Genomic DNA, 26,166 nt, shown 5'->3' on the forward strand with positions numbered 1-26,166 from the left:
CAACGGTAATAATGATTTGTTGCTGATACTAATGTCAATAAATAAATGTCTAAAGGTGATGATTGATCATTTATGATTATGGGTAGCAACAATAAAAATGTAATATGATGCAATAGACAATGCTAGCTTATGATGGATGACATTAATAATTATGTCTGATGATAGATAATAATACATAAAAAATACATAAATACAAATGAAAATAATGCCTCATGATGGATGACAGTAATAATTATGATGTTTGAACTGATAAAGTGTAATTATACAAACACATGACAATGAAAGCTCATGATGATAATAATTTGTAATTCACTGTCCGACTTGCTATGTGTATTTTCAGGTATCTCCACTGGCAAGAGCTCCACCGGGTATGTATCAAACTTCCAAGTCTACACCGGACGTGAGGGAGGGAGTAGTGAAAAGGGCCTTGCACACCGCATAGTGATGGATCTGGCTGGACCAGACAGCCAAAGAATTAATCTCTCAATTGCCTTTTACCTCATGTTTTTATCTGCTATAGAGCCTGAGAAATTAAGGTTTTAGTAGGCGTTGACAAATTTTGAATATTGTTCTGAAAACCCTCAGGTTTTGAGAGGGGGTTTACAGAACAGTTCTTAGGTTTTAGGCATAATGGGTTAAAGAGTGGAAATATCAAAGCTGATTTCCAATCAGACGGGAATGCGGGGAGATGAATGGACAGGTTGAATAACCTTGAGATTGGGTCAGCAATAAGATGAGCAGCTGCTTTGAGAAACTTTGGGTCCAACCCATTTAGCCAGCAGACTTATTAGGGTCCAATCGGGAAAGTTCATCCCGAACCTCAGAAAATTAGAATGGTTTAAAGGAAAGGCTGGTGGTGATGGAGGGGGAGGGCAAAGTGAGTGGTGGGTCGCTATTAAGGTCAGCAGAAGTCAAAGCTAGAGTGGAGTTTACAAAGTAATGATTAAAGAGAGTAACCATGCGACACTTGTCGGTAATGACAACCTTGTCAAAAACCATGGATGCAGGTAAGCTTGGAGAAGAGAGTTTGTTTTCCATGGACCTAACTGCGGTCCAAAACTTCCTCGAAACAGTACCACACGATGTAAGCTTCTCCTTGAAGTAAGAGATTTTGGCTGACCTGATGGCCTGGGTGGATTTGTTCCTGCATTGCCTGAAGGCAAGCCAATCAGCTGGAGACTTAGAGGTTCGAGCTTTTCGCCAAAGATAATTCTTTTGACAAACAAGCTCTGCCAAGTCATGAGAAAACCAAGGACTAAGGCGATTCTTAATCCGGTATCTTTTCAGTGGGGCTTGTTTATTAATAATAAGGCTGAAAGTATTCTTAAAGTAAGACCAAGCATCCTCAATAGAGGTGAATAACTTGAGTCTCTCCCAATCTGCGGCAGCAGTGTCATTGAGGAAGGCCTCAATGTCAAGTTTCTTCACACAGCACTTGGAAACGATTACTGGGGGGCGTTTGACTGAAAAACCTGAACGAACGCAAGTAATGGCACAATGGTCGGCCAGGCTATCGCTGAGGGAGATCTAGGGTTGTGTCGAGTGAGGTTGAGTTCACTTAGTGATGTGCCCCTATCTGGAATGTTTAAGAAGTCACGTTTCAATCTAAAAGGTGAAGCGAATCTTTAGAAAGTTTGCAAAAAAGAAATTTGAATTAGGTGCGTTTCCATCAAGTGGTTGGAGCGGAAAACTACACACATTCCAGGGTTTGTCGTATCCTTTTGATAACATCCTCTCTTAGGTCCTAATATATAGTGGAACTGCGTTGTTTTCCATCTAAAATAGCTGCAATGTTTTTTTCTTCGACATATCTATTATTCACATTGGCCATCTGTTACATGGACGAATTTAAAGGATACATTGTACAGATTTCTAATTCGAAATTCGTCGCAGCCTTTATACCACAGATACTCCAGGGTCTATAGCAGGGGTTTTCAAAGTGTGAGAGAGTGGGCCCCCCCTCAGAGAAAAAAATTCAGCTGAGCCCCCCCCCCCCATTTTTATTTTCTAAATACCTGTGTTTTGAAAGCTATTTTAATTATTTTACACATTTTAAACATCTCTGATCATAATTTTAAAACATTTGAAACATATTTTTTAAACATTACAACATCTTTGTGCGTTTTTAAACACATTTCTTAACACAATTTAAAGGGGGCCTATTATGCTTTTCCGTTTTTTCCTTCTCCTATTGCGCTTTACATACGTTTTGGGGTATATAAATGGTTGGCAAAGTTACAATACCATAAAATTCTCGCAAGGGGGAGTAAATGACTACCGCAAATCACTGTTACCGAGCTACCAAGAAACAGCTCGTTGGGATTTTCTCCGCGGCTTTCTTTTACTTCGGGTACATGGTGACGTAAGCATGTACTTTTGCTGGGAGTCAATGGGAGAGCGTCATCAATGACCTTTTGCTGCGTTCCTGGACACGCTGGGGTCGGGGAAGGGATCGTAAAACAAGAGTTTGAGTAGAAAAGTAGATGGACAGAAAGACATAATACTATTTATAAATTATATATATATATATAATATGGCTAGAAGGTGTTTTCTTGGTTGTGAAGGGACCTCTCCCTTGTATGGTTTGCCAAAGGCAGAGCCTTCACGTAGCCGTTGGCTAGATTTCATTTTTAACCCTATTCCACCGACTTTACCGAGCCTTTTTCTGTGTCGCCTCAACTTCACGGATGGCTGCTTCAGCAACCTGCGTGAAGATGACTCTCAACATGTAAGAAAACCTATACTGATAATAACAAAAGTGGCTGTGTTGTGTGTAATATAAGTTGGGGTAATTAACCCTACCATTTCCTACCATAAAATAATTCATTCAGTAGCTAGCTGCTAGTCTTGTTGCAAGGCTGGTTAATCTTCCACAAACCTTTTGCGGGATCTCAAACTACAATTCTAAACTGTCTGTAAAATGAGAGCTAGCCTTAGCCTTATGTCAGGTGTTACTATAAGGTGGGTTAAATGGTCGCTGTTCCTGTTTCAGATGTTGTTAGCTTGTACTGTGTAAAATGATTTTTCTTCGTGATTTATGTGCGATAATTTTAGCAGGACTGCAGTGCCCATAATCGCCCCTTTCAACACGTCGGATGCCAGACTGACACGCCTCAGATTATATCGAAGGGAACCCAAACAAACTCGCCGGTGGGAATGCATTCTGTGGGAATACAAAGTGCACGATTGAAGTCGACATCAGGCGGCACACAGTTGTCCATGGGATCGCTAAAGGCACACGTAAGAAGCAAAGGTATGTAGCCACTAATGTTGTTTTTGGCGGCCTGTTTTAATTTGAGTTTTAGTCTAGTCTTTGTCTCAAGCTGTCATTTCAGTTTTTATTAGTTTTAGTCACTTTCATACTCATTTCAGTCTAGTGAAGTTTCAGTCGACTAAAAGTCTGAGCATTTTAGTCTTATTTTAGTCAGAAATATCCATGACTATTTTAGTCTAGTTTTAGTCAAAGCAGATTGTATTAGTCACTTTTTTGTAATGCAATTCTATCAGTGGCGGCTCGCCTATAGAGGGCGCTGGGGCGCCGCCCTCCCGCCGACCGGCCATCTTTTCTTTTTTAAATATATTTATATCTTTTTTTTTAAATAATCTTCTCATTTTGAGAATTAATCTATTTTAATTGCATTCGAGTAATGCATTTACTTTAGAATATCTTTAGAATCCCCCATGATTAAATCTTCATTCACTGACATTTTCAACGTTCATTTTGGTGAAGCAGATGTCTTCCGTGGGGCGCTTTTCGCTCAGCCCCACATGCCTGAATTAATAGCCAATGGTTCCCCCGTTGCTAGGCAGAAAAGTATATAATTTCGCCAATCAGCGTCGTCGAATTGTATGGCTTTGGGGCGCTCAAGATATAGCCCCAAGCGCAGTGCACCGTCCACTGCGCGTAACCCTGCGTTTGCCATTACCTCAGAGATCAGCAAGATGGCGACTTTGAGTACTGCTTCCACTGTTTCCCTGTGAGTTCAGCTAGTAAAAGAACTCGGAGCAGAGAAGCCAGAAGTGAACGTAACCCAACAAGCAAGAGAAAAGGATAGAGCCTACAAGAGAAGTTTTTCCAGAGTTTGGTTCAGGCTTGGCTAACTAGCTCTGGGTATGCCAATGCAATTTTTTGCTTTCCTTGTATACTTTTTTTAAACAAGTGCGTGTGATAGTTCGTGGACACAGACCTGACGTAAGAGGAATGACACATTCTGTCAGAACGGATCAAATAAACACAAGCGAGCAAGAGTGCATATGAACAACTGTGTGAAGCTAGCCATGCTAGAGGTAAGCAACTTCTATTTATTCCACTAGCCTATATGTATTTCCCTTGAGATGGACACTGGTTGCAGACCCTCACAACCTCCCCCCACCACGTACTGTATATAGTTCTCTGCAAACCTATGGTGGGACCAGGCCTTCATTGTGCATATTGTATATAGTCCTCTGTAAACCTATTCAGTGTACATACTGTATATAGTTCTCTGCAAACATGGTGGCATCAGGCCTTCAGGGTGCATATTGTATACCGTCCTCTGTAAACCTATTCAGTGTACATACTGTATATAGTTCTCGGCAAACCTATGGTTGCTTCAGGCCTTCAGTGTTCATATTGTATATAGTCCTTTGCAAACCTATTCAGTGTACATACTGTATATAGTCCTCTGCAAACCTATGGTGGCATCAGGCCTTCAGTGTGCATATTGTGCTGTATGTAGTCCTCTGCAAACCTATGTTGGTATCATGCCTTAAGTGTGTCTTCAACAACCACACACAAAAGTTTGCACATTTACATGAATTTTGTGGAATTCATATTTCATTGTATTTGTCTAAATGCTTACTAATGCAGACTGTAGATATATTTATGAGTGACGTTTACCAACACAATGGCTTGGCCGTAACACAGTCACCCAATATCTCTCTCTCACTCACACACAGAGAGAGAGAGAATGTTCTTTTTTTGCCTTTACTATTTTGTCAGAATGCACCAGAATGCTTCGTTTGTTTGTGAAAATCACAAAAAAATCTTGTGGGGGAGGATGCCCCCAGACCCCCCTTTTTGGGTTTGGAATGCAAACGTTCAGCCCCCCCTCAAATAAATTCCACCAGCCGCCACTGAATTCTATTTAACTCAGTCAATATAGTATAAGTAGGCTACCTAGTAGTATTGACAAAACCAAAATTTTCTTTTTGCCAAACCCATTTCACAATTCAAACAAGGTAATCTTATTATATTATTGTTACCTTATAGACTCAAGAATACATCCATTCCAGACATGGAAGACACTCTGATATGAATTTACAACGTATTTATTTTACCAACCAAACATGTTCCATCCACATTAGAACGGCGAATTCCGACACTGAAAACGATACTTTTCAAAAACGATTGCTGAGGTGGATAAATATGAAAACGCTGGGTTTGCGTTGTAGTGTGGTCAGGGTAGACGGAGGCTTTCAGATACGATGGCGTTCGGTTGCCATGACACTGCCATGACGCTGCCACAAGCTTGCGCTCATGTAAAAAGAAATGGCAGGGGAAATGGAAATGATGATTTCTCTGTGCAATGTACTATGTATCTTCAGTTGCAAGTTGTACGTTTTTATATTTACCCGGATTAGTGTGGACAGGGCCTTACGTTTTCATTCACGCTACCACCACAGCTGCGTCTTGTGAATCTAAATAATGCCGTGACGAGCGGGGATTCAGGAAGTAACGTAACCTGATACAGCCCCAGAAATAAATAAAATAAACAATTTTTCTCGACTAGTTTTGGTCAACGAAAATGAAGAGACATTTTCGCAGAGTATTATTTTGTAAAACACATTTAGTCTCGTTTTTATTCGTCAACAATATTGCATTATGTATTTAATTATAGTTATTGTCACATGACCAGCATTTACGTTGAGTCTCGTCTCGTTTTCCTCACGTGATAAAGGGTCGTTGACGACGATATTTAGTCATAATTTTCGTTGACGAAAACAACACTAGTAGCCACGAAGAGTTTTTAGTGACTTAGGGGGTGTTCACACAGGCAGTTTTTTTTTCAGGTGCGGGTGGATGTTTTACATTATATTCCTATGACACAGGGTGTTTTTGTAAAAACATCCTGGGTGCTTTTAAAAACACCGCTGCCAGCGGTTTTTTTTCACTGCTCTGGGTGGTTTTCAAGTTGGGATAAATTCAACTCGCCAAGAAAAAGCACCCGACGTCAGGCAGTTTTTTGACAGCTGACCAATGAACGAGAACCTACGTCACTAGGAAAAACGTTGGAAATTCAAGAATAGCGACCCAAACCAAGAAGTCTTTCCCGACGGAGCAACTTGTTGTTCTTGTTAGTGAACATGTTGAGTTATTTGACATGACCAACAAGTTATACCACAACATATATCACAAGGAGAGTATCTGGAGGACGATCGGTGGGATTTTGGGACATTATCAAACCGTAGCTCCTGAATACAACTATGAAACGCCCCGTACTGCTGCCGTCCCCGGTTTATGTCATGCACCCGCAAACGGGAAGGTTCATCGTTATCCTCGTCGTTGTCATCTAACGCCAAAACAAGGGCCAATTTTCTCATCCTCGACATTGTAACTGACACTGTAGCGTAGTCAAACCACTTTGATGCGGTAACCGATTGGCAACGTTGGCTCTAGAACATTCTGCTCTAGAATGAGCTTGACAAAACCACCCTGTCAGTTTTTTAGTTGGTAAAAAACCGCCCGGGTCAGGTGTTTTTTAATATAAAAAAACTGCCTGTGTGAACACGCCCTTAGTATGCAATCCATACGAAACTTTGTGAGGATCTTTTTCCTGTGTATTCGGATGTGTTGTTTACCTAGAATCTGCAGTCCAGTAATCTATTTGAAGATTCACCCTTGCTGATGTTGCTAGAATATGGGCTATACATACATTCATGTATCACATACTTACTTTCTACTAACAATTCGATAAAAGCATCGGCTAAATAACTTCATAACCAAATAGGATATGGTTTATATTTGCAAATGGCTTCTTGCATTTGTGATGGGTTACCAAGGTTTACTCTGCAGTGTTACTCCATTACCAAGGAAAAAACTGCTAAATTATTATTTTCCAGTTTCTAATACGATTTGTTTCTGTTATTTGTAGCCATGTAGACACAGGTGTCTCCTGTCAGTGCAGACTTCGGAACAACCTCTCTTTTGCCACACCCACTGCTGACTTCAACACCAATAAAGGGCCCAGGCTGGTGACCTAGCAAGAGACCACGGCTTGAGTTGGAGGAAGAGGAGGAGAGTGACTCCTCAAGTCATTCCACAGTCTGATACTGATCAAAATAATGTGTTTTTTCCCTTCATGGGAATGTTGTGCAGGTAATAATTTACACCATCTCGTAATTGTGAAAGCCATTGATTGGAATGATTGTCAGGCACACTCTGTGTTGTTTAATGGCGGTGCTTTTTTTTTATACCATAAGTTGTATCTAGATATAAAATATAAAATATAATCTTTAAACACACACACACACATCAGTTCACAGATTGTTATGGCTACATTCATTAGTATGTTAATGCTATATCTTCCAGACTATGTACATGACCTCATGAGGCTGCTCATGGAGGTTTTTGAGGACCCAACATCATTTGAAGAGGAAATGAAGACTATCCCCATCCCTCCAGACCTTTCAGCGGAATATACACACACTCCCAAGGCTGAGCTGGTTGCCCGTCACGTCTCCCGCTTCAATCAAGAGGTGGTTTGAAGCCTACGAAGTCACCAGATGGGAACTGCTGCCATATCCGCTGCACCACACATGACGGGATGACGACCCGACAACTATGTCCTAAATATCCCCAACACCAGCTTACAAAGCTGCGATAGGCAAGATGCCTGAAACGCCTAAGGGACAAGGAGCGGAACTTTCTGTTCAACTGTTTTCAACAATAACCTCTTATAGGCTGGGCCTATACTGGGCCTTACTGTGCAGCCCCCACCTCCAAACGAAACCAACTCTTTTTGAATGGTCTGACCATGCTCAACATAAAATAATAGTTGGCTTCGTTAGGAGGTGAGGGTGCACGGTAAGGCCCCGTAGCTCGCGGCCTTATAGTTTGTTTTTCTTTTAATCGTAAATTGATTCAAATCACATAATAATATTAATAGTATAATATTGCTTTGGTTTTGTTTAGTGGGAGCTTACAGCCAAAATGACTTACTCTTCATCTGTTGCGTGCCTCACAGGTCCATAATCATACTTGTAGATATTGTAGATATTTTGTAGATTGTATGTGTTTGTGTGCATGTTGTGTCATGCAGGTTGTGTCATGCAGGTTATTGATTCTGGCACTTGGCTCATTCATCTTAGTACATAATAAATACAGTAAGACAAAATAACTACTGTGTGGAGTGACCTTGACATCACTGAGTACAACATGACTGCATAGGACTATACAGATTCAGGAAGCAACATCTGTTTTCCAGTCATACTTTTATTGAAGATTTTTTTTAAATCACTGAGTAGTTCTACATAACAATGATTGCTATTGTAAACATGGCTGAGACAACAGTGAACAGATGAGATTTCTCGTAACTGGTATTGCTGAAGCAACATCTATCCGAGTAGGATTGTTATTTACAAAAAATGTTATCACTAATGAATTCACATAACAAACATGGTACAGTTGGCTGGAACTACAGCAAACAGGTGAGAATGATGAGATTACTCGTTTTCCATTACAAGTGGACTGATAATACTGTTGCTATATGGTAGAGATGATCTAAACATGCAATATAGTTTACTAGAAGTTAATTATAAGGTTTTGTGATGATAATGGTAGGCTACTCATCTTCTGAGGATATATATATATATATATATATATATATATATATATATATATATATATACATACATACATACAGGGCCGGCCCAAGCCTTTCGGGGGCCCTAAGCAGAATTTGATATTGGGGCCACCCTCCCACCTAGCGGAGTCATTTGCGCTCGACGATTATTGACAAAAATGTCACACTACAATGATTTGACAATGAATTAATTGACATTATCAATTGTATTAATACTGAATTACGTAGATGTGATTTCCTGTATTTTTTATATGGCCAGCTGGAGAAGGGAAATACCTAAATTTAAGCATATTCATAGCATTTTGCTTTTTGACTTATTGAGATGGTGACTTGGGCTTGGGCTTCAGTGCCCCTTGACCTCTTGGGCCTGGAAGGCTCATTCAGTTGCTCTCATGCCAAAAATATTCTAGACTTTTGTCCCTTGATAGACCCCTGTATTATTATAGTCGTTATTTACACCAAAACAGTCACCTTTTAACCTTAGAGGGCTGTTACCCGGCTGGCCTTGCGGCGGTGGAAGGATTGGAGGCAGTATGAAAGATGTTAGCAAGGCCGTTGGCCTGAATTTATTCTGGTACAAGAATGTCCATCCGGAGGCAAAAAAAAAAAGAATAATGAATAAACACAAAAAAAAACAAATCAATAATTCTAAATAACTATCACTAATTGAAACTATCAATAATCAAAAAAACAACAGTCCTCCCCTCGGCACTAATAAAGCCCTTGGCTGATCTAAGAGCCAGGTGTTTTCACCCGCTCACCTCAGACCCTTCTGCCCCACCTACATGATTTGGACCTGAATATATCCTCCCTGGCCTAACCCATACCCCTCTTAATTCAATTAACCCTCCCCTACACATTTCCAATTTACCTATCCCCACCCCTAGTTACCCACCTTACTCCAGACCTATTCGTCTAAAACCCAACCATAACCTCTACTTCCCTGACACCTTAAATATTCCCAGAGTACCCCAACACACCCTTCTCCTCCCACACACTTGGTCTCGCCCGTCTGACGTCACCCCCACAACGCACAAATGTTCTTCCGGACTTCACGTCGGGTCCTCCCGCAGCCCCCGACACCCGGAAGCCAGCGCAATCCGTGTTTGTACCGTGTCCCCTGACCGGCTTCCTCATAACGCATGTTTTTTGTGTGTTGCAGGTGGCGTCATGAACGTGTGTTGGAATGATCTGTGTGTGTTTAAATAAAAGGGTACTTGTAAATCCCGGTGTCAGTCCTGTTTTTATCCATTGCCTTGTAACGGGCCGCCGCACCGTTACAAGGGCACTTAGATCACAGATTTATTTTAAACTTTCATATTCAAAGTGAAGCATCAAGTGTGGTTTACTGAAGTTAAATTGTAAAATAATTAAATACAACAGCATTTGTATTTTTTTTTAAAGTATCAGTATAATAATCAGATCTGCAGATCAATCAGATCACTTGTTGAAGTTATTTAATATTATTATTATTATTATTTTTCCGATAGGGGGTCCCCTGGCGGTCAGGAGGCCCCAAGCGCCCACTTGTATCGCTTATGCCTCGGGCCGGCCCTGTATATATATATATATATACATCCTCCGAAGATGATAGATAGATTACATGACATCGTTCTCCACAAACTGTAGCTTAGCCTAAAGCTCATCAGTTTTACCTTTGGGATTACTCTACAGCAGACTTTCTTCACTTTGTTGGGCATAGTGGCACAATTCTCACAGTTGCACCTAGGTAGTAGAGATGTTATAAGTTATAACGGTGTATTTTGATGGACAAAAGTAGTCAACAATATGCCATGTCGGGACATAACAAGCTTGTTACGGATCCTTGGAAGAGTACGAGTAGTCTACTAGCCGCAAGCTTAGTCTGAAAAGCTACACTAAAGACATGATCAATCGCGTGTGTGTATAATAGCATAAACAAAAACTTACCACTGTGAAATGTTCTGGTCCATTCTACGACTAAAATCGCCCTCGTCATTAGCGTCGTCTGCTCCATTATCGCTTTCGGGGTCCAACTCAGGCTCAAATTGGTAAGGTAGCACTGAAGCCATAGACAGAGTGACAGAGTGCCTGAAGAGACGTCAGCACCCTGTCAGCACCAAGATTCTAAATGCCTCAAAATTCTAAGCAACAGGGTGTTTCACATAGGGGTTGTAATACTCATAAAGTATGAGAAAAAATAATGTGCTAGACAACCCTTTATTTTTGTAAATCAATTCTATGAGGTCAAACAAATTAAATAATGAACAGTAAAAAAGGGCATGATAGGGCCCCTTTAACAACTTTATCTAAGCATGTTTTAGCTTAACCTTTTTTAAATACATTTGAACATCTTAATCTGTGTAAACTGCCAGTCGAATCAGATCTGCATTTTCAGTCCAGAGATTCGACTAATCGGCGGGGTTTGTTTACCGGCGTTGCTATGGTGACCTAAATTATTATAAGCAACTGAAAACGATGCCGGTAAGAAACTAAAACTGTGATTCTGAAAAAAGTATAAATGCTATCAAAATTCCGTTTCAATAGTATTGAAGATACAAGTGTGTAGATTTGTTTAATCGTTTGAACGATGGTAAACGGTTGAAAAAGGAATGAGTTACGAATGTCTAGAAGTAGGTGTATCAGAATGGGCTGACGTCTTCAATGAAAACAGCTGAAAACGAAGCGGTATGAAACTAAAACTGTGATTTTGAAGAAATTTTAAATGATATCGAAATTCTGTTTAGATATTATTGAAGATACAAGTGTGTAGATTTGTTAAATGGTTTGCACGAAGATAAACGGTTGAAAATTGATTTAGTTGTTACTTGTACAGTTGAAGTACGACTGATGATTTGAACCATCGACTTTCAGGGTTTTTCGGGTTTATTTTTTTCTCACGTCGCGCCCCCCCTGAAGAACTCTGGCGAGTTTGAAAACCACTGCAGCATGTAACCGCGTTTTCTGATGACAGTTTAATGCATTTTCCACAATGTACCAGCTCTCATTTTGAAGGCTGAGGATGGGAGTAATGTGTTCTCTGGAGTAAGTAAGTAAGCAGTAAGTAAGCAGTCGGGCAGCAGAGTTTTGAACATATTGCAATTTTTGAAGAATAGTGGAGGGGAGGCCATACAGAATGCCATTGCAATAGTCGAGTCTGCAAGTGACGAAGGCGTGGATTAGTGTTTCAGCAGCTGAGGATGAAAGGGTGGGTCGAAGGCGTGCAATGTTGCGGAGGTGGAAGAAGGAGGTTTTCCTGACGCTGTTTATGTGTGACTTGAAGGAGAGCGTGGGGTCCATGATAATGCCAAGGTTTCTGACCAGGGGGGAGGGAGTGACAGACCGACCATCGATGCAAAGTGAGAAGTTCTGGGAGGTGGGGATGATGGTTTTTGGGCTGAAGATGATAATTTCAGTTTTATTGCCGTTGAGTTTGAGGAACTTGTGGTCCATCCAGGTTTTGATGTCCGTGAGACAGTTGGTGAGAGTGGATAGGATGGCAGGAGTAATGGCTCTTGGTGTTGCATAGTTGGGTATCGTCGGCGTAACACTGAAATTGAAGACCATGGCGGCGGATGATGTGACCTAGTGGGAGCATGTTGAGGATGAAGAGGATGGGGCCAAGCACTGAGCCTTGGGGGACTCCATGTGAGACAGGGATGGTGTGGGATTTGTGGTTGTTGATGGAGATGTATTGGAATCTTTCAGACAGCTAGGAGGTGAACCAGGAGAGGGCAGAGTCAGTTATGCCAATGGATTGCAGATGCCTGAGGAGGATGGAGTGATTGACGGTGTCAAAGGCAGCACTGAGGTCGAGGAGGAGGAGAATGGTGAGGGAGCTGGAATCAGAGGAGAGCAGGAGGTCATTGGTGACTTTAAGTAGGGCTGTTTCAGTACTGTGGTGGGTTCAGAAACCGGATTGGAATGTTTCGTATAGGTTATTGGAGAGGAGGTATTGCTAGATGTTGACACTTTGTCCACTGAGCCTTGCACAGGTTTATAGAAGGCAGGAAATCTTTGTTTTGGTGGTTGACAGACTGAAAGTGCTCCAACATCAGAAGAGGCGCTCTGCCAAGATGAATATAAATTGTTTCTTGTGTCGTCTTTCCAGCTGCTGTAAAGAGATGGAATTCCAAGGCCACAGATACAGAAATCGAAGCAGCCATGAGTTTACACCTGAAAGATGCAACTGCAATGACTGGGGGAATGGGATTTTGCCCAATAAGTTTTATTTTCATTTTGTTGTTTAAAGAAGATGTAGGCCTACTTGGGTAAAAATAAAATGTTTTGGATAGTGCTCTTTATACCCTCAAATCTGTCTTTGTTGAAGAGTATTAGGACATGTATTAATGCTTGATTTAGAGTGCTGTTAACTAAAAAAATATTATAGATTGATCGATCTAACCCAATATTGCTACCCTTCTGATATGAACTAAATGATCTAGGTGTTTAGCATTTGAGCCACATCATATTTTCAGTATTGTTCATGTTCAATAGTAAATTCTTAATTAAATTACACTTAATCAAAGGTGTGTTTATTCGGTTACAAGTTCTCATCGAAATCACCATTCCCTTAAGATTATGTTCTCATGTCGGAAAAGGGTCAAAATAATGTTACGTTGTGAATCGACGTCTATTGGACTTGTTGACAACCCAGTTTGAGTAAATGTTTGCTGGAATTGAGAAGTAAAGTCTAATGGTTGTAAATATGTTCATAACATTGAGAAATATAAAATTGTCTACATGCAGCACAAGAGCAGTGCTTGTTATAGGTTTGGTGGGTGTATCAATTCCAACTATGTAGGCAGCAGTTAAAGATATACTGAAAACCGCAAATTGGGGCAAACTACAAGGTAACTGGGAAATATAGCTTAAGGAAGAAAAAAATTCTCATTTGGGTATTTAGTGACTTGGCTTGAAAGTCAATTTCATGTAGGTTGGCATAATGTTGTCTATACGACGTTGAAACGACGTGGATTGATGTCTATGAGCCGTTGAAACGACGTGGGTCGAAAGACCGACATCAGAAAAACGTTCATATCGTTTTCATTTGTTAAACAAAATAAATCATCAACCTTATTCAATCAACGTCTCTTGGTGTTCGAGTCGGATAACAAGATACCGGTACACATCCGAAGTGGTGAGAAACAACTCAATAGCTGTGTCACTGGGACACAGTCGAAAACATCGAGATAAGCCACTGCAATAAGTTTCACCAAAAATAGGTCAACCTTCGTAGTAGCTACCTTAGAAAAACCGAACCCCAACACCCCATCATTCAAGTATAAAGTTTGGATAAATGTAGTAATAAAAGACTGTCGGGGAGCTACACAAAGTAACTGTCTTAAACAACAGTAAAGTGACACAGGACAATATAATAAAAAATGATCAATACAAAAAAAGGAAACGAATGTATAGCGCAACAGTTTAACAAAGTAAAGTGCTGCCCTACAGACTCCACCTCGCTAGGTGATATTCATCGTATGGCCAATTTAATGGACTTACACAATAAATAAATAATTCATACATGTTTTTCTGAGAAGTAACATCAGTTTCGATGAGCAAGATATTTACAATGGGTAATTGTCCAAATTGTAGACGATTGTACTACTCATTTGCATGCTTGTTCAAAAAATAAAAAAGTCTTATGACTGTAATGTTTAGGAAGTGAATGAATGGATGAATCTATCTTTGCTCCAAAGATTTTCTATTTTCTATTTAAAAAAACATTGACAGAAGTTTGATTGTTCTCACATGGAACAGGACATGTTTGATTGGAGTTTAAAGTGTTCCTCACCTGTACACATCTCCATAGTCTCCTGGATATTAATCCCAGGCCGTGTGCTAATAGGACAGAAGGCCAGGATGTAGTCACATGGGTCAGACGACTTCACCTGAGTATGACCCTTGGCCTTCAGTTTTTCAACCAAATCATTGTCAGTATTCAGATTTAATCCATTCACCGTGGTGAATCTATATTTATGGTAGGCTGTGAAAATAGAAATGCAGGTTTATAGTCAGAGTTGTCCTGACCTCAAATAAATCAGCGATTGTCAAAATGGAGCAATATGTTTTTACAGAAAGTTTCAGACAGTGATTTTAATGTAAAAATGTGGGACTTGTTTGTAAGCAATGCAGTTTTGGTGTATCCCATCATGAAAGCTTATTTTGATAACCAGACGTAGTAACGGGTATCTCTGCATATCTGTAAGGTAGTAAATCCACACTTGGACGTTTCAATGCATTTGCTAAGGATAGAATACGCGTGCACCAAACGTTTAGGGGCGGCTGGCCTGAGCACAGTTGTGAGTGACGGCTAGCTTGACCCCAGGTCATAACTTATACACTTTTTGCCATACGTCTACGCAATAATAATCAATCCCATCACTATTGAGGGAGCATTTAGCCTGGTTTCACAACATCTGGTTACCCGTTTACAAAACATTTAAGACTTTCTTGAGCCCAAACATACTACTTGTTAGAAATTAACCACTAACTAAAGCCATTCATATGTCGTCTTCAACATCAGTCTCTAGCAATACAGTACAGTCTTTTATCGCTTCCTTGAGCCAGTTCCTCTAGCAAGAGCAGCTAGCGATAACCGTCAGTGTGGTCTTTGCTTGAATGTTTCCTTGCTTTCTTTTGTTGCTTTGCACATCCACATCAACCTGAATCCCCTGTGATTCTTGGATAAATAAACTGCTAAAGAGTAAAAGCAACCCTCTGTTTTGTTATAAAATGAACCCAACGTGGCTCTTTGTTTCAGTGTTTTATTTTTAGTAGAGAACCTGTGCTGGAATGTTAAACATATATTCTTGGGTGAGAGGCCCAAGGTAGCATTGTCTATTTAACCAGGCCTCAATTTACCACCTGGTTATAGTATGAAGACAAAATGTATGACATCACAGGTGTTATAGGTGCCTTGAGTGAGGTACTCTGTGCACAGTTTGAAATCACCCCACATTTAAACCCTCTTTAGACATACTGAAGCATACAATTACTTTACCATGGTCAATGAGGTTGGCATGGAGTGTCATGATTAAGGGTACATTATTATTGTCCTGTCTATTTAGGCTCCTTTCAGTAAAAAGTGCTACAAATGATTGCTTGGAACAACTTTTAGTAGCCAATATGCACTCACCTTGTCGGCTATCAACTTTGGGGATAACTGATTTCAGACCTGACAACGCATAGAAACAGTTAGGTTTTTAGAATTGGGACAACATGATCATGTTCACTCCACCTCATATCACTATATATAGGAATTCCATTATCAAGGCTGCCATGGGGAAAGACAACCCTGAATCAGAAAACAATTGTTACATGACTTACTAGACTCGGCCCATTCCTTCGATCTCTTCCCCCATTCTCTGACGGTAGTAGTTAACTGAAAAAAATAATTGAAAGATACTTCAAATGAAGGTTAGCATATTAGGTTAGAAATGTTGCAGTTTGGGTATTAGATGGTGAAGTTGAGGCAGTCTAGTAGGTCAGAGATGGTTGGTTTTGTTGTGACGTTAGCTGTTGTGTTTCATCAGTTCAACATACCGCACCTGTCGGTTCACCACGGAGCGAACCTCAGGTTAATGAATTAGCTCTGTTTTCTCCTCTTTCTACCCTGCCTTGTTTTTTGTTATGGGATAGGGTTAGTTAAAGGTAGGGTATGGAATTCTCTTTTTGGCAATTTTTGCAAAATTACTTGAAATCCTTATCATAACCCACTTACAGCCACTGAGTTAGAAGTACTGACATGAAAATTAAACAAGTCAATCATCTGTGGAACGGGCAGGGCTCAAAAAACTCCAGCCAATGATTTCCAGACCCACCGAGTGGCATTGGACAGTAAGTACGTCAATCAAACGGTCGTACTGCACTCCCCCTCCCCGCGCGACCCCTTCGTGCACGTACTCAAAGCTTGTGACCCAGAGCAAGCTTCTGTTGTTAACCTGCGGTAGCTACTGGAGCTAGCTAACTAGCTAATGGCTCGCTCTCGCGCATCTGTGGTCGCTCGTGCATGATTTCGCGTCCATGTACTTGGAATGGGTGGAGTCAGAATCAGCGTTGAAGGAGAAGGGGTAGGACCATTTGAGTTGTGTGTTTTCAAAATCTGCTGGCGTTTCGCAAATCCCATACCCCACCTTTAATATCCTAACCCATAATAAAAAATTAAGAATTACAATTATGAATTATAAATCACTAAAACTGTGTATAATTCTAGTTCTTTTTGATGGAAGGTCAGGGTGGGTGTGACTTGAATACGGCTCTGAGGAGCTTGTTGTTTGGTCAAGTGGTTCTTTATTCTGGAGATTGAACTGCTTTAATCGGAAGATTGAACCAGTCATTAGGAATGAATTTGCTTCTCTGGAGTTTCAACCCATCATAACGAAGGTGGCATTCTTTTCGTGATGTCAGACTACTTTTTCCAAGGTAGTCTGACGTCATGACCAAGAGGTACCGGGTACAGTTTGTGTGGCCGTGTGTAGTTCTGCCTGGAGTGTGTGTGTGTGTCTGTGTTCATGTGGCCGTGGGGCGCTCTGTCTTGGAAGCCGTTGACTGCGATGTCTGCGAGACAGTTGGGCTTTTCAAACACTTATTGCATAATGCCCACGCATAACGTGTGTGTGTATGGTGAAGCTCCGTCTGAGCAGCGATAAATTGAATATCCGCGTCTGAGTGACGGCTAGGATAACAGGTGTTACACCGTATTCTGTTCCCTACTTTCAAGTGTGGCCCCAGGGTACGCTGGTTCACATTTTCTTCACCGTCAACGAGTTAAAGCGTAGACAGTAGGGCTGTAACGATACGCGTATCGAAACCGAAATCGCGACACTCAAAGCCACAAACCTGTCTCGCGGTGTGAGAAGGCAGAAGCGCGATATGCCCTTTCTAACTCTCTGGTCAGATTGTCAGATTGAAATTTGCTAATAATTGGTCTAAATAATAGTCTGCTGACACCGCCCCCCCTTATCAATGCCGTAAGTATGCGACGAGATGCCCTCTCTGTGATGACAGCTCTCCGTGGCTACGGAGGATTGCATTTCTCCACAGCCGTCGAAGTCCTCATATGCGATATGAACGACATTTATCCAGAGTGGGCCAAGCATGAAAAAAATTGCCTGTGTGATCCCTGTCTCCATTGTTTTGTGTGATTTGACCGGCAGTGTCTGCTTATAGGTCGGAATGAAGCGGCCACCGATTATTGACATGATGGATACTTTATTCTACCGGACTCGTTCGCTTCTTCACTAAACACACGTTACCGCTCATCTCCTCGCTCGTCCACTCACTCGCTGGCGTCACTCACACACACACATACGCACACTGCCATTCTCGCGCACACACATACGCTACTCGTAACACATGCCTCGTTATTGCGACGTTCATGTTAGACATTCACGCTTTTTTCCATCTATTGAAAGTTAGGCTATTAAACATGTTGCATTCTATACGGCCTGATTATGTCATTATTTAAGCTACATAGCCTAATAAGAAGCGCTAATAGGATATTTGACTAAACCAACCAAACTAGTTGAGGGTTTTTGCATACCTGCAAGCATCCTCCAACTGCAATCTATGGTTATTTATTTATTAATTTAGCTATGCTTTAATAGTATTCTTTCTGTTCAAATCTGTTCAGTGTTCCAAAATATTTGTTATTAAATGTTACATTAAGTTAATTGTTATACAAGTGTTGTTTAAATAAAATGCTTTTTAAATTTAAAAAAATCGTGGGATGTATCGAACCGTGGGTCAAAATCGTGATATAAACCGAATCGTGAGTTGGTGTATCGTCACAGCCCTAGTAGACAGGCATGAAGTTGTTTGCGTGCAGAAAAATGTCACATTGTATCCCCATCGGGATCACTCGGGACGGTTGATGAAGCAGAGCGGGTGATCTGCCTCTGGTGCCATGATGGCTCTTTCTTACCTGATACAAACAGAGTGAATAAAGAAATGGGGTTGGTCAATTCTAAATAGCATTGTTTTTTTTACCCGGATTGCTGCAGTTTCTGAAATGTAAGCCTGTATAGGTGTGAATTCGGTGATTACAGTGACGTGGCTGGATTTGCAGCGTAAGGGTGATTACTAGAGACCTAAAGGCACAATTTATTAGGGCACCGATTTAGGGCGATCGGGAACAGTGGGGCAGAGAGTGTCTCTCTGGCTCAAGAGTAAGAAATCCTCCAACTACCACAGTGCATTGCGCTCGCTGCACCGCCCGCCTGTTTCCGTTTGGAGGGGGAAGGGCCCATGGTCCTAGCGTGAGTGGTAGTGCGAGCAAACTTTGTGTAAACATCTCCCTGTGATATGTTGACTAGTTTAGACTTCTGCCCTCGTTTTTTGAGATGCATCATTTCTATATTACTGTACAGCATAAAAACATTTGCTAATTACAGTAGCTCAGCATATCAAGTATTGTACTCAACCTTTTCTCTGAAGTGTTTATCTTATACAGTAGGCAGGGGTTGACATTAAGGTTTCAAAAGCACTTGCCCATCGGGCAAGTACAGGTCAGGTTCAACTTGCCCGAATGTGATGTTCACTTGCCCAAATTATAATCAGAATCGTGAACAGGCCTCTTTTTGCCAGGCACACGGCCTGGTTTTGGGGGGGCTCAGAAAAATCATCCTAGCTCAGACTGAAGCTGAAAGTTAGCTTCCACACATGTTGTGTTTAAAAAATAACAAACTTCCCTTTGTTTACTTATTTATCGAGCGGTCACATCGTGCCATGAAGTGATTTCAGTCCACCGTTGCAACCTATTAAAGCTATCGCCAAATTATATGTAGATCTGCATGATTTCATGCAAATGTACTTAACTAAATGTCAGAGGTAGTAGCAAAGATATGTCTTTTTTAACTTTCACGTTTCTTGTAGCTCTAACTGAATAATCACAATCGCGTTTCTAGTAGTGTTGTCAGTCACGATTAGTGGTGCAACGGTTCACGGGTTTCCCGTGATCCGTACGGATCAACCCTCACGGTTCGGGACGCAAATGATCCGCGGATCGGCTGATAAAAAAAAAAGTTGTGCGTTGACGTGATCAGCGCATGTTTAGAGGACAATTCCGGTATTAACAATATCATCAAGTATCGTAGCGAAATACAGTTTCTGTTGTGTTTTATTTGGCGTTCCGTAAATCCTATTGAAACGTAAACCGGAACCGGACGTGTTTAGGTTTGGTTGTAGTCTTTTCGCTCGGTTCGCCGTATCGACAGTAGGGCTAGAACCGAGCGAAACGACTACAACCAACCCCCCTTGCAATGAGCAATGAGTCTCCCAACCAAAATCAATGGATTTACAAAATGCCAAATAAAACACGACAGAAACTGTATTTCGCTACCAAACAAAAAAAAAGAAGATAAGGATGTCTGCATTGCCTTGGGAGAGTGTAGACTCTAAACTCTCCCCAGGCAATGCAGACATCCTGAATTGCAAAACCAGGGTTAGGGATTATTTACTATCCTATCCATGTTAAAAAGAAGAAGGAATAATGCCTCAGATAATAATTGCACATTTTTAAATATTGACCATGCTTAAAGGAAGCAGGATTATTACCTAATTTTTCACTTTATTTTGTTTTTACACAGTTGAAGAGTTAATTAAAGTCAGATTTGTCTTGTTATCTTTATTGTTGTTGTTGATCCGAAGATGATCCGACCCGTGACTCAAAAACCGTGACCCGATCCGAACCGTGAGCTTTGTGATCCGTTGCACCCCTAGTCACGATACTGGATTTTCTAACTTTGACACTATACCTGGAAAAATATCGATATTCTATACCATTTTTGATATCAGGGGGAAAAAAAATTTCAGTAAAGAACATACCCAAAGTAAATAGAGTATATCTCCACAACTGCAAGGGCGATAATGTCATCTTTGTGCCAAAAGAAAGATTGTTGTGCAAGTGCAATATTCAATGGGGATGATACTTTGTTAAAGTGAATAAAGCCATGGAACACAGCATAAGTGGAAGATAACATTTCCACCTGAAATAATTATCAGTTGGTCGTTATCATTTGGGAGCGATGTCTTACTATGAGACACAAATAAAGGTAGATATCTTACAATTTTGACACTTGACACCTCTATTTAAATTTCAGGGCAAATATATTCGAATGCACCAAGCCAAACACACGCAAATAAACATATGGCCACTAGATTGAGCTGAAGAATATGTTTTCTGATTGAAGGCAATTTACCTATATCCTAAGAAACCTTCTCTTATTCATTGATTGAAAATACCATGTTTAATTGCAAAATTTGGCCCAGACACTAGGTTATCTATTTATGGTGGTTTTATTCGACCGGAATCAACATTTTGGACAAAAATCACAAAGGTAATACTTCATTTTTGGTTGTTAAAAGAAAAGGGGACGTTTCTTCTTAAGTTGTTATTTGCAAGTTTTAGTCACACAATGATATGGTTTGGACTGTTGGAATAAGTGGAGGCTCAGCTTTCATGTAATATATAGTTTGTGAGGGTCCAATTTCGTGAAAAAGATCGCTATTGCTGTGCATGTGCACAGTTATGAAACCCAAAACCGTGTTCTTGCACTTTCCTTGGTAATTTGCCTCAATCCAAAGTACCTCCAAACTGCACTCCTCCATCTTCCTTCTACCTAAACCGTTCGTGGAGGCGCTGCACTTGCGATGCTAGCTTTGTTGGCTAACCTTTAGCTAACACCAGAGAATGTCTAATATGAGGAGAACTGGCACTCGCGGGTTAGTTCCGGTTTTCTGGACTGGTTGCAGTAATAATCTTTGACCACGCGGGGCACTCGTAGGCGAGTCCAGAATGAATGGGAGCCAACGGGGTTTTATCCTCAGAATCCACTTTTCTCACGATGTAATTTTTTGTCAAGTAATTTTAAAGTTGCTATCAAAGGGTGGGGCTAAGATAATAAACTCAGCTGAATATTGCATTTTTTAAGGTCACGTATCTGTTCTAAAAAGGCGTTAAAAACATGCGATGACGTCACACACTGTAATACTGTCAGAGGTACTGCTTTATGGCAGTTTCTAAAGCACTTCCCTTGTCCCGCAACGATAACACCAGCTGTTGGAGGTAAGGCTTTTTTTTTGCCCTAGTTACAGAGTTTTAGTGAGCTAATGTAAAAAAAAGAAATGCGCGAATGTTTTACATATGTATGTTACTTACGAGCCATTTCTTTCTCCTAAAATAGAAACCTGGATTACAATCATAATTTTAAGACTGCATCAATTTAGTTTACATCAGTAAACAATCTGCTAGAGAGCAGTGTTCTGTTGTTCTCCTCATGCCTCTTCCTTTCTTGATCTCTACAGTCGGACCTTGATGCTGTGACAACGGACAAGTCTTCTTCCTCTGTCCTTTTCCCCTGCCTCTGTTCAGTATGTTCAGTGTTGTTAAATCATTTCTCTTTTTTTTTATTAGTTACTGTTCTTATTGTGTTCTTGTTAGTGTGATGTTTGAATAACTTGCCTGTTGCAATGTTGGTATAATGTTTGTATAATTACTGTTATACAACTGTTACTGTTTCAATGTGACCCAGACCATATTTCTCATTCAACAAACATGTGTAGCTTATAATGTGTTGCATGGCAGAGCAATTACGGTATATTCAATGGCTTATAAAAAACCCATCTGTAAAGATCAGTGAATGCATAGAAATCAATGACAAGTGGTGTAGATGGTTTTCCCTCTGTGCAAGGTCATTAGCCCAAGTCCTACAAAAAAATAACGACTGTAATAGCAGATGTTGAAGTTGTTAAATCGTTAACTAACCATTTGTATGGAACAATCGGTTAAGGTAAGTTAAGTGCTTGAGTCTCGACACTTTAGAGAATGTCTAGCGCGCAACTTGAATAAGCCATGTGCGATATTACCCGGGCTCCAGCGCAACTTTCCTTACCAGGTGAAGCCTCAGGTAGCTAGGACCATTCATACAGGAGCAAGCAAGAACGTTACCTTTTTCTGTCCTTGGTAAACGAAAAGACGGACAATCCGTTTCCACTGTAAGTGCAGTTTATCATTGCACATTTACGAGGCATTTCTTTTTTAAACTATCTTTATTTTCGAAAAATAGACAATGACAGATTAAATGATATTGAGCGGGATATTGACTGTATTATTTAAGGTGGTCATACCGTACCTACCATGTATATAACACATTGAACATTGATCACAAGAAATGGAAGAAATTCCATTTATGCCCATGTACTTTCACCATACATACTATCTAAAAAATAAAAGGACCTGAAGGAAAATATAAATACAGTACTCAAAAATTGAGTTAACACGTTTCTGATTGCTCTTCAGCTTCAGATGCCGTAAGAGGGGTCTCTGGTCGTAATCAGTCGCAAGTCCGTCCCTGACCAATCAGCATTCATTAGCAGAATGCTAGCGTGTATGGCCAACAACGGCCCAAACTGTAAGAAATCGAAAGGACATAAGTACTCACTCATTTGACTTTTGAACCATAATCTATATTGAACTTGCGGAATCTACAATAAAATTTGCGATATTTCAACGACAAGCAGGTGAAAGAGGCATAATTAGCCGTTTAGCCCCATAGACTCCCATTCAATCTGGACTCGCCCGCGATCACCCCCAGTGGATATCTCATGGAACTACAACCAAAATCGGTACAATGGGGCGTATAGGGAGTGCCCAGGCTCTTCGTAGACGGGCTCTGCTAACACCTTCGAATCACGACCAGAGAACGCACTGCGAGTAGGGTTGCCAACCGTCCCGTAAAATACGGAATCGTCCCTTATTTGGCAATTAAATGTTGCGTCCCGTATTGAACCAATACGGGACGCAATTTGTTCCGTATTTCCATAAATGTCCAATACACATGTCTGTCACACACACAAATACTAAATCTAACAATAATGATCAAAACAAAACACAGGGAATACTACGGTCAACAAAATTGTCGCGGCGGGATCTACGCAAGACCCGCTCTGGTCATCTGTGTGTCTGCGCATGTGTGTGGTGGTCATTGTTGCCTAGCGATAGACACCACACACCGGCGCTGCTCACAAAACCCGCGCCTTTTAAAAATGTCCACTACACCCGATATTCCACCACAGAAGTACGGACGTGAGTGGGAAGACGCACATCCTTGGCTGGACAGTGTCAGTGGAGATGTTTACAAGGCAAGTTGTAAAATATGTCGGCGAGTGTTTTCAGTGGCGCACGGTGGGCTGTCTGACATCAGACAGCATGCAACAGGAGAGCAACACTGCAGACACGAAAGATCACAGAAGACCCAAGCGTCAGTGTCACAGTTCTTCATACCCCAATCATCTCCTGAGGTTGATATGGTATGGGACATTATGTTGTGATTGATTTCCTATCTGGTTGTGCTTTTGCCAGAACATCGCAGTGCATGGGCAGAGCCTATTTTAGTAAACTGTAGTGGTTTGATTGATTGTTTAGGATGTTGAGTTTTAAAAGTCGAATGAACGACCATTTATTTAATATACAGAAGTATATAAATATTATATATGGCCATTTAAAGAACAAATCATACTAATGGATTAACAGTTAATAAATAAATAAATAAATACATTTGTTAAAAGAAAACCTTTATTCTTTAATATACATACATTTCCTAGATTAAAAATGTTTGTAGAGCTTTCTGTGTATTCTGTGTCACAATTTTTATATTTTTGAGGAATGCAGTGTTCAGTGATCATTACATCAATTATATTATTAGTGTGGTTTAACTGTTTGGATGACCTGACTTCTTTTCGAGTGACAAGACAGGCAGTAGACAAATTTTCAATTTAATCAACAATATGTCATCCCACTCCTCCTCTCTATATTACCGCAGCTGAGGTGACACAGGTGTACCACACAGTCAGACACAACCTCAGCTACAACAGTGTTGACTGTGCACATAAACTGAATCAAAAGATTCTCCTGGATTCAAAAATTGTAAAAAAGAAAATGTATAGGGAGAACAAAGGCAGAGGCAGTGGTTAAAGATGTCCATGCTCCAAAGGCAGTGGCTGATGTTCTCAAGGCCCTAACATCAGATAAACCCCTCTCATTTTCCATTCAGACAGATGCATCAAATAAAGGCAACAGGAAGATGTTCCCCCTTGCTGTTCAATACTTCAGTCCAGAATGCGGGGTCACCAACAAAATGCTGGATTTCATTGAAAATGCAGATGAGTCCGCTGCTGGGATTGTAGCTCTCATAGAGCAGTCGCTTGACAAATTTGGCTTATCGTTGGATCATGTGACAGCATTTAGTGCACTGCAGACAACACAAATGTGAATTATGGAATTCACAACTCTGTCTTCACCAACTTGAAGAAGTAACAAAAAGATCTGCTGCAAGGAAACTGCCATGCCCATATTTTGCACAACACAGTGAAGCATGCTCTTGACCAGCTCCCTGTAGATGTGGAAAATGTTGTGCTGAAGGTCTATGCCTTCTTTTCCACATCTGCCAAACGAAGAGAATCATTCAAAGAGTTTTGTAGGTTTTGTGATGTTGAGTTCCAGGAAATTCTGCGACATGTCACAACCAGGTGGCTCTCCCTTAATCCAGCCATCACCCGGCTAATGCAAACCTGGATTGCACTGAAATCGTACTTCATCACTCTGGGGGGAGGAGTGTCCCAAACAACTTCGAGCATTGTTAAAGTTCAGTGAGGACTCAACTGAGGAAGATGGAGACATTGTGGAGGTTTACCTTCTTTTCTGCAATAATATCCTCTCTCTCTTTGAGGAAGTTGTAAAGAAGCTGGAGAGTGATGAAACCACCTGTGTTGAGTTATATTCCATCATGGAAAACTTCGAGCAAAAGCTCACACAGAGACGAGATTAACAGTTATATGGCTACTTAACTAAATTGAAGCTGCAGCGTCTCCGTCCACTTGATGCTGACATGGCAAGGGCAGATTTTAATGCATTCCTCAACACAGCACTCTCATATGTTGAGAAATGGTTCAACTTTTCGGAAGACTACTGGTTGTTCTCACTGCAACCTCTCTCTCTGCACCATGGCACCATGACCTTTACTGACATTGAGAGGGTGACCACCAAGCTCAACCTCATCCATAAAGTCAACATGGATGAACTTTATGATGAATGCTCCACAGCAAAACCCATTCTGAAGAGGCTCAAAGAAGATGCTGAAGATGAATGGAAGTCCAAAGGTGTGGCTGCCAGGTGGGTGGCTCTCTTTCGAGTAGCTGACCTGCCAAACATGCTGTCTATCACCAGACACATCCTGAGCATCCCAGCATCCACTGGATGTGTGGAAAGGATCTTCTCCAGAATGGCCTACAAATGGAGTGACTGCAGGAACGGGTGCTCCACAGAGCTCATGAGAAGTGAGCT

The 26,166-nt window shown here is 40.9% G+C and overlaps 1 protein-coding gene across 6 annotated transcripts in view; it reads right to left on the bottom strand.

The window, feature by feature from the left end:
- The window catches only part of LOC115534011 (uncharacterized), a 62,458-nt gene that overhangs the window by 29,283 nt on the left and 7,009 nt on the right, over positions 1–26,166 (bottom strand). For 2 of the 6 annotated variants that reach the window (XM_030344574.1, XM_030344576.1), the window contains exons 2-4: positions 16,155–16,209; positions 15,964–16,002; positions 14,620–14,811 (exon numbers count right to left, since the gene is read on the bottom strand). In XM_030344574.1, the coding sequence (XP_030200434.1) occupies positions 14,620–14,811; positions 15,964–16,002; positions 16,155–16,209 (286 nt within the window). Of the gene's footprint in view, positions 1–9,377; positions 10,914–11,731; positions 12,662–14,619; positions 14,812–15,963; positions 16,003–16,154; positions 16,210–26,166 lie in introns of those variants that run through there. The other 4 variants (XR_003974276.1, XM_030344575.1, XM_030344573.1 and 1 more) reach the window with 4 other exon arrangements.

Source organism: Gadus morhua, chromosome 21 (assembly GCF_902167405.1).
Source record: "Gadus morhua chromosome 21, gadMor3.0, whole genome shotgun sequence".
Taxonomy (NCBI): domain Eukaryota; kingdom Metazoa; phylum Chordata; class Actinopteri; order Gadiformes; family Gadidae; genus Gadus; species Gadus morhua.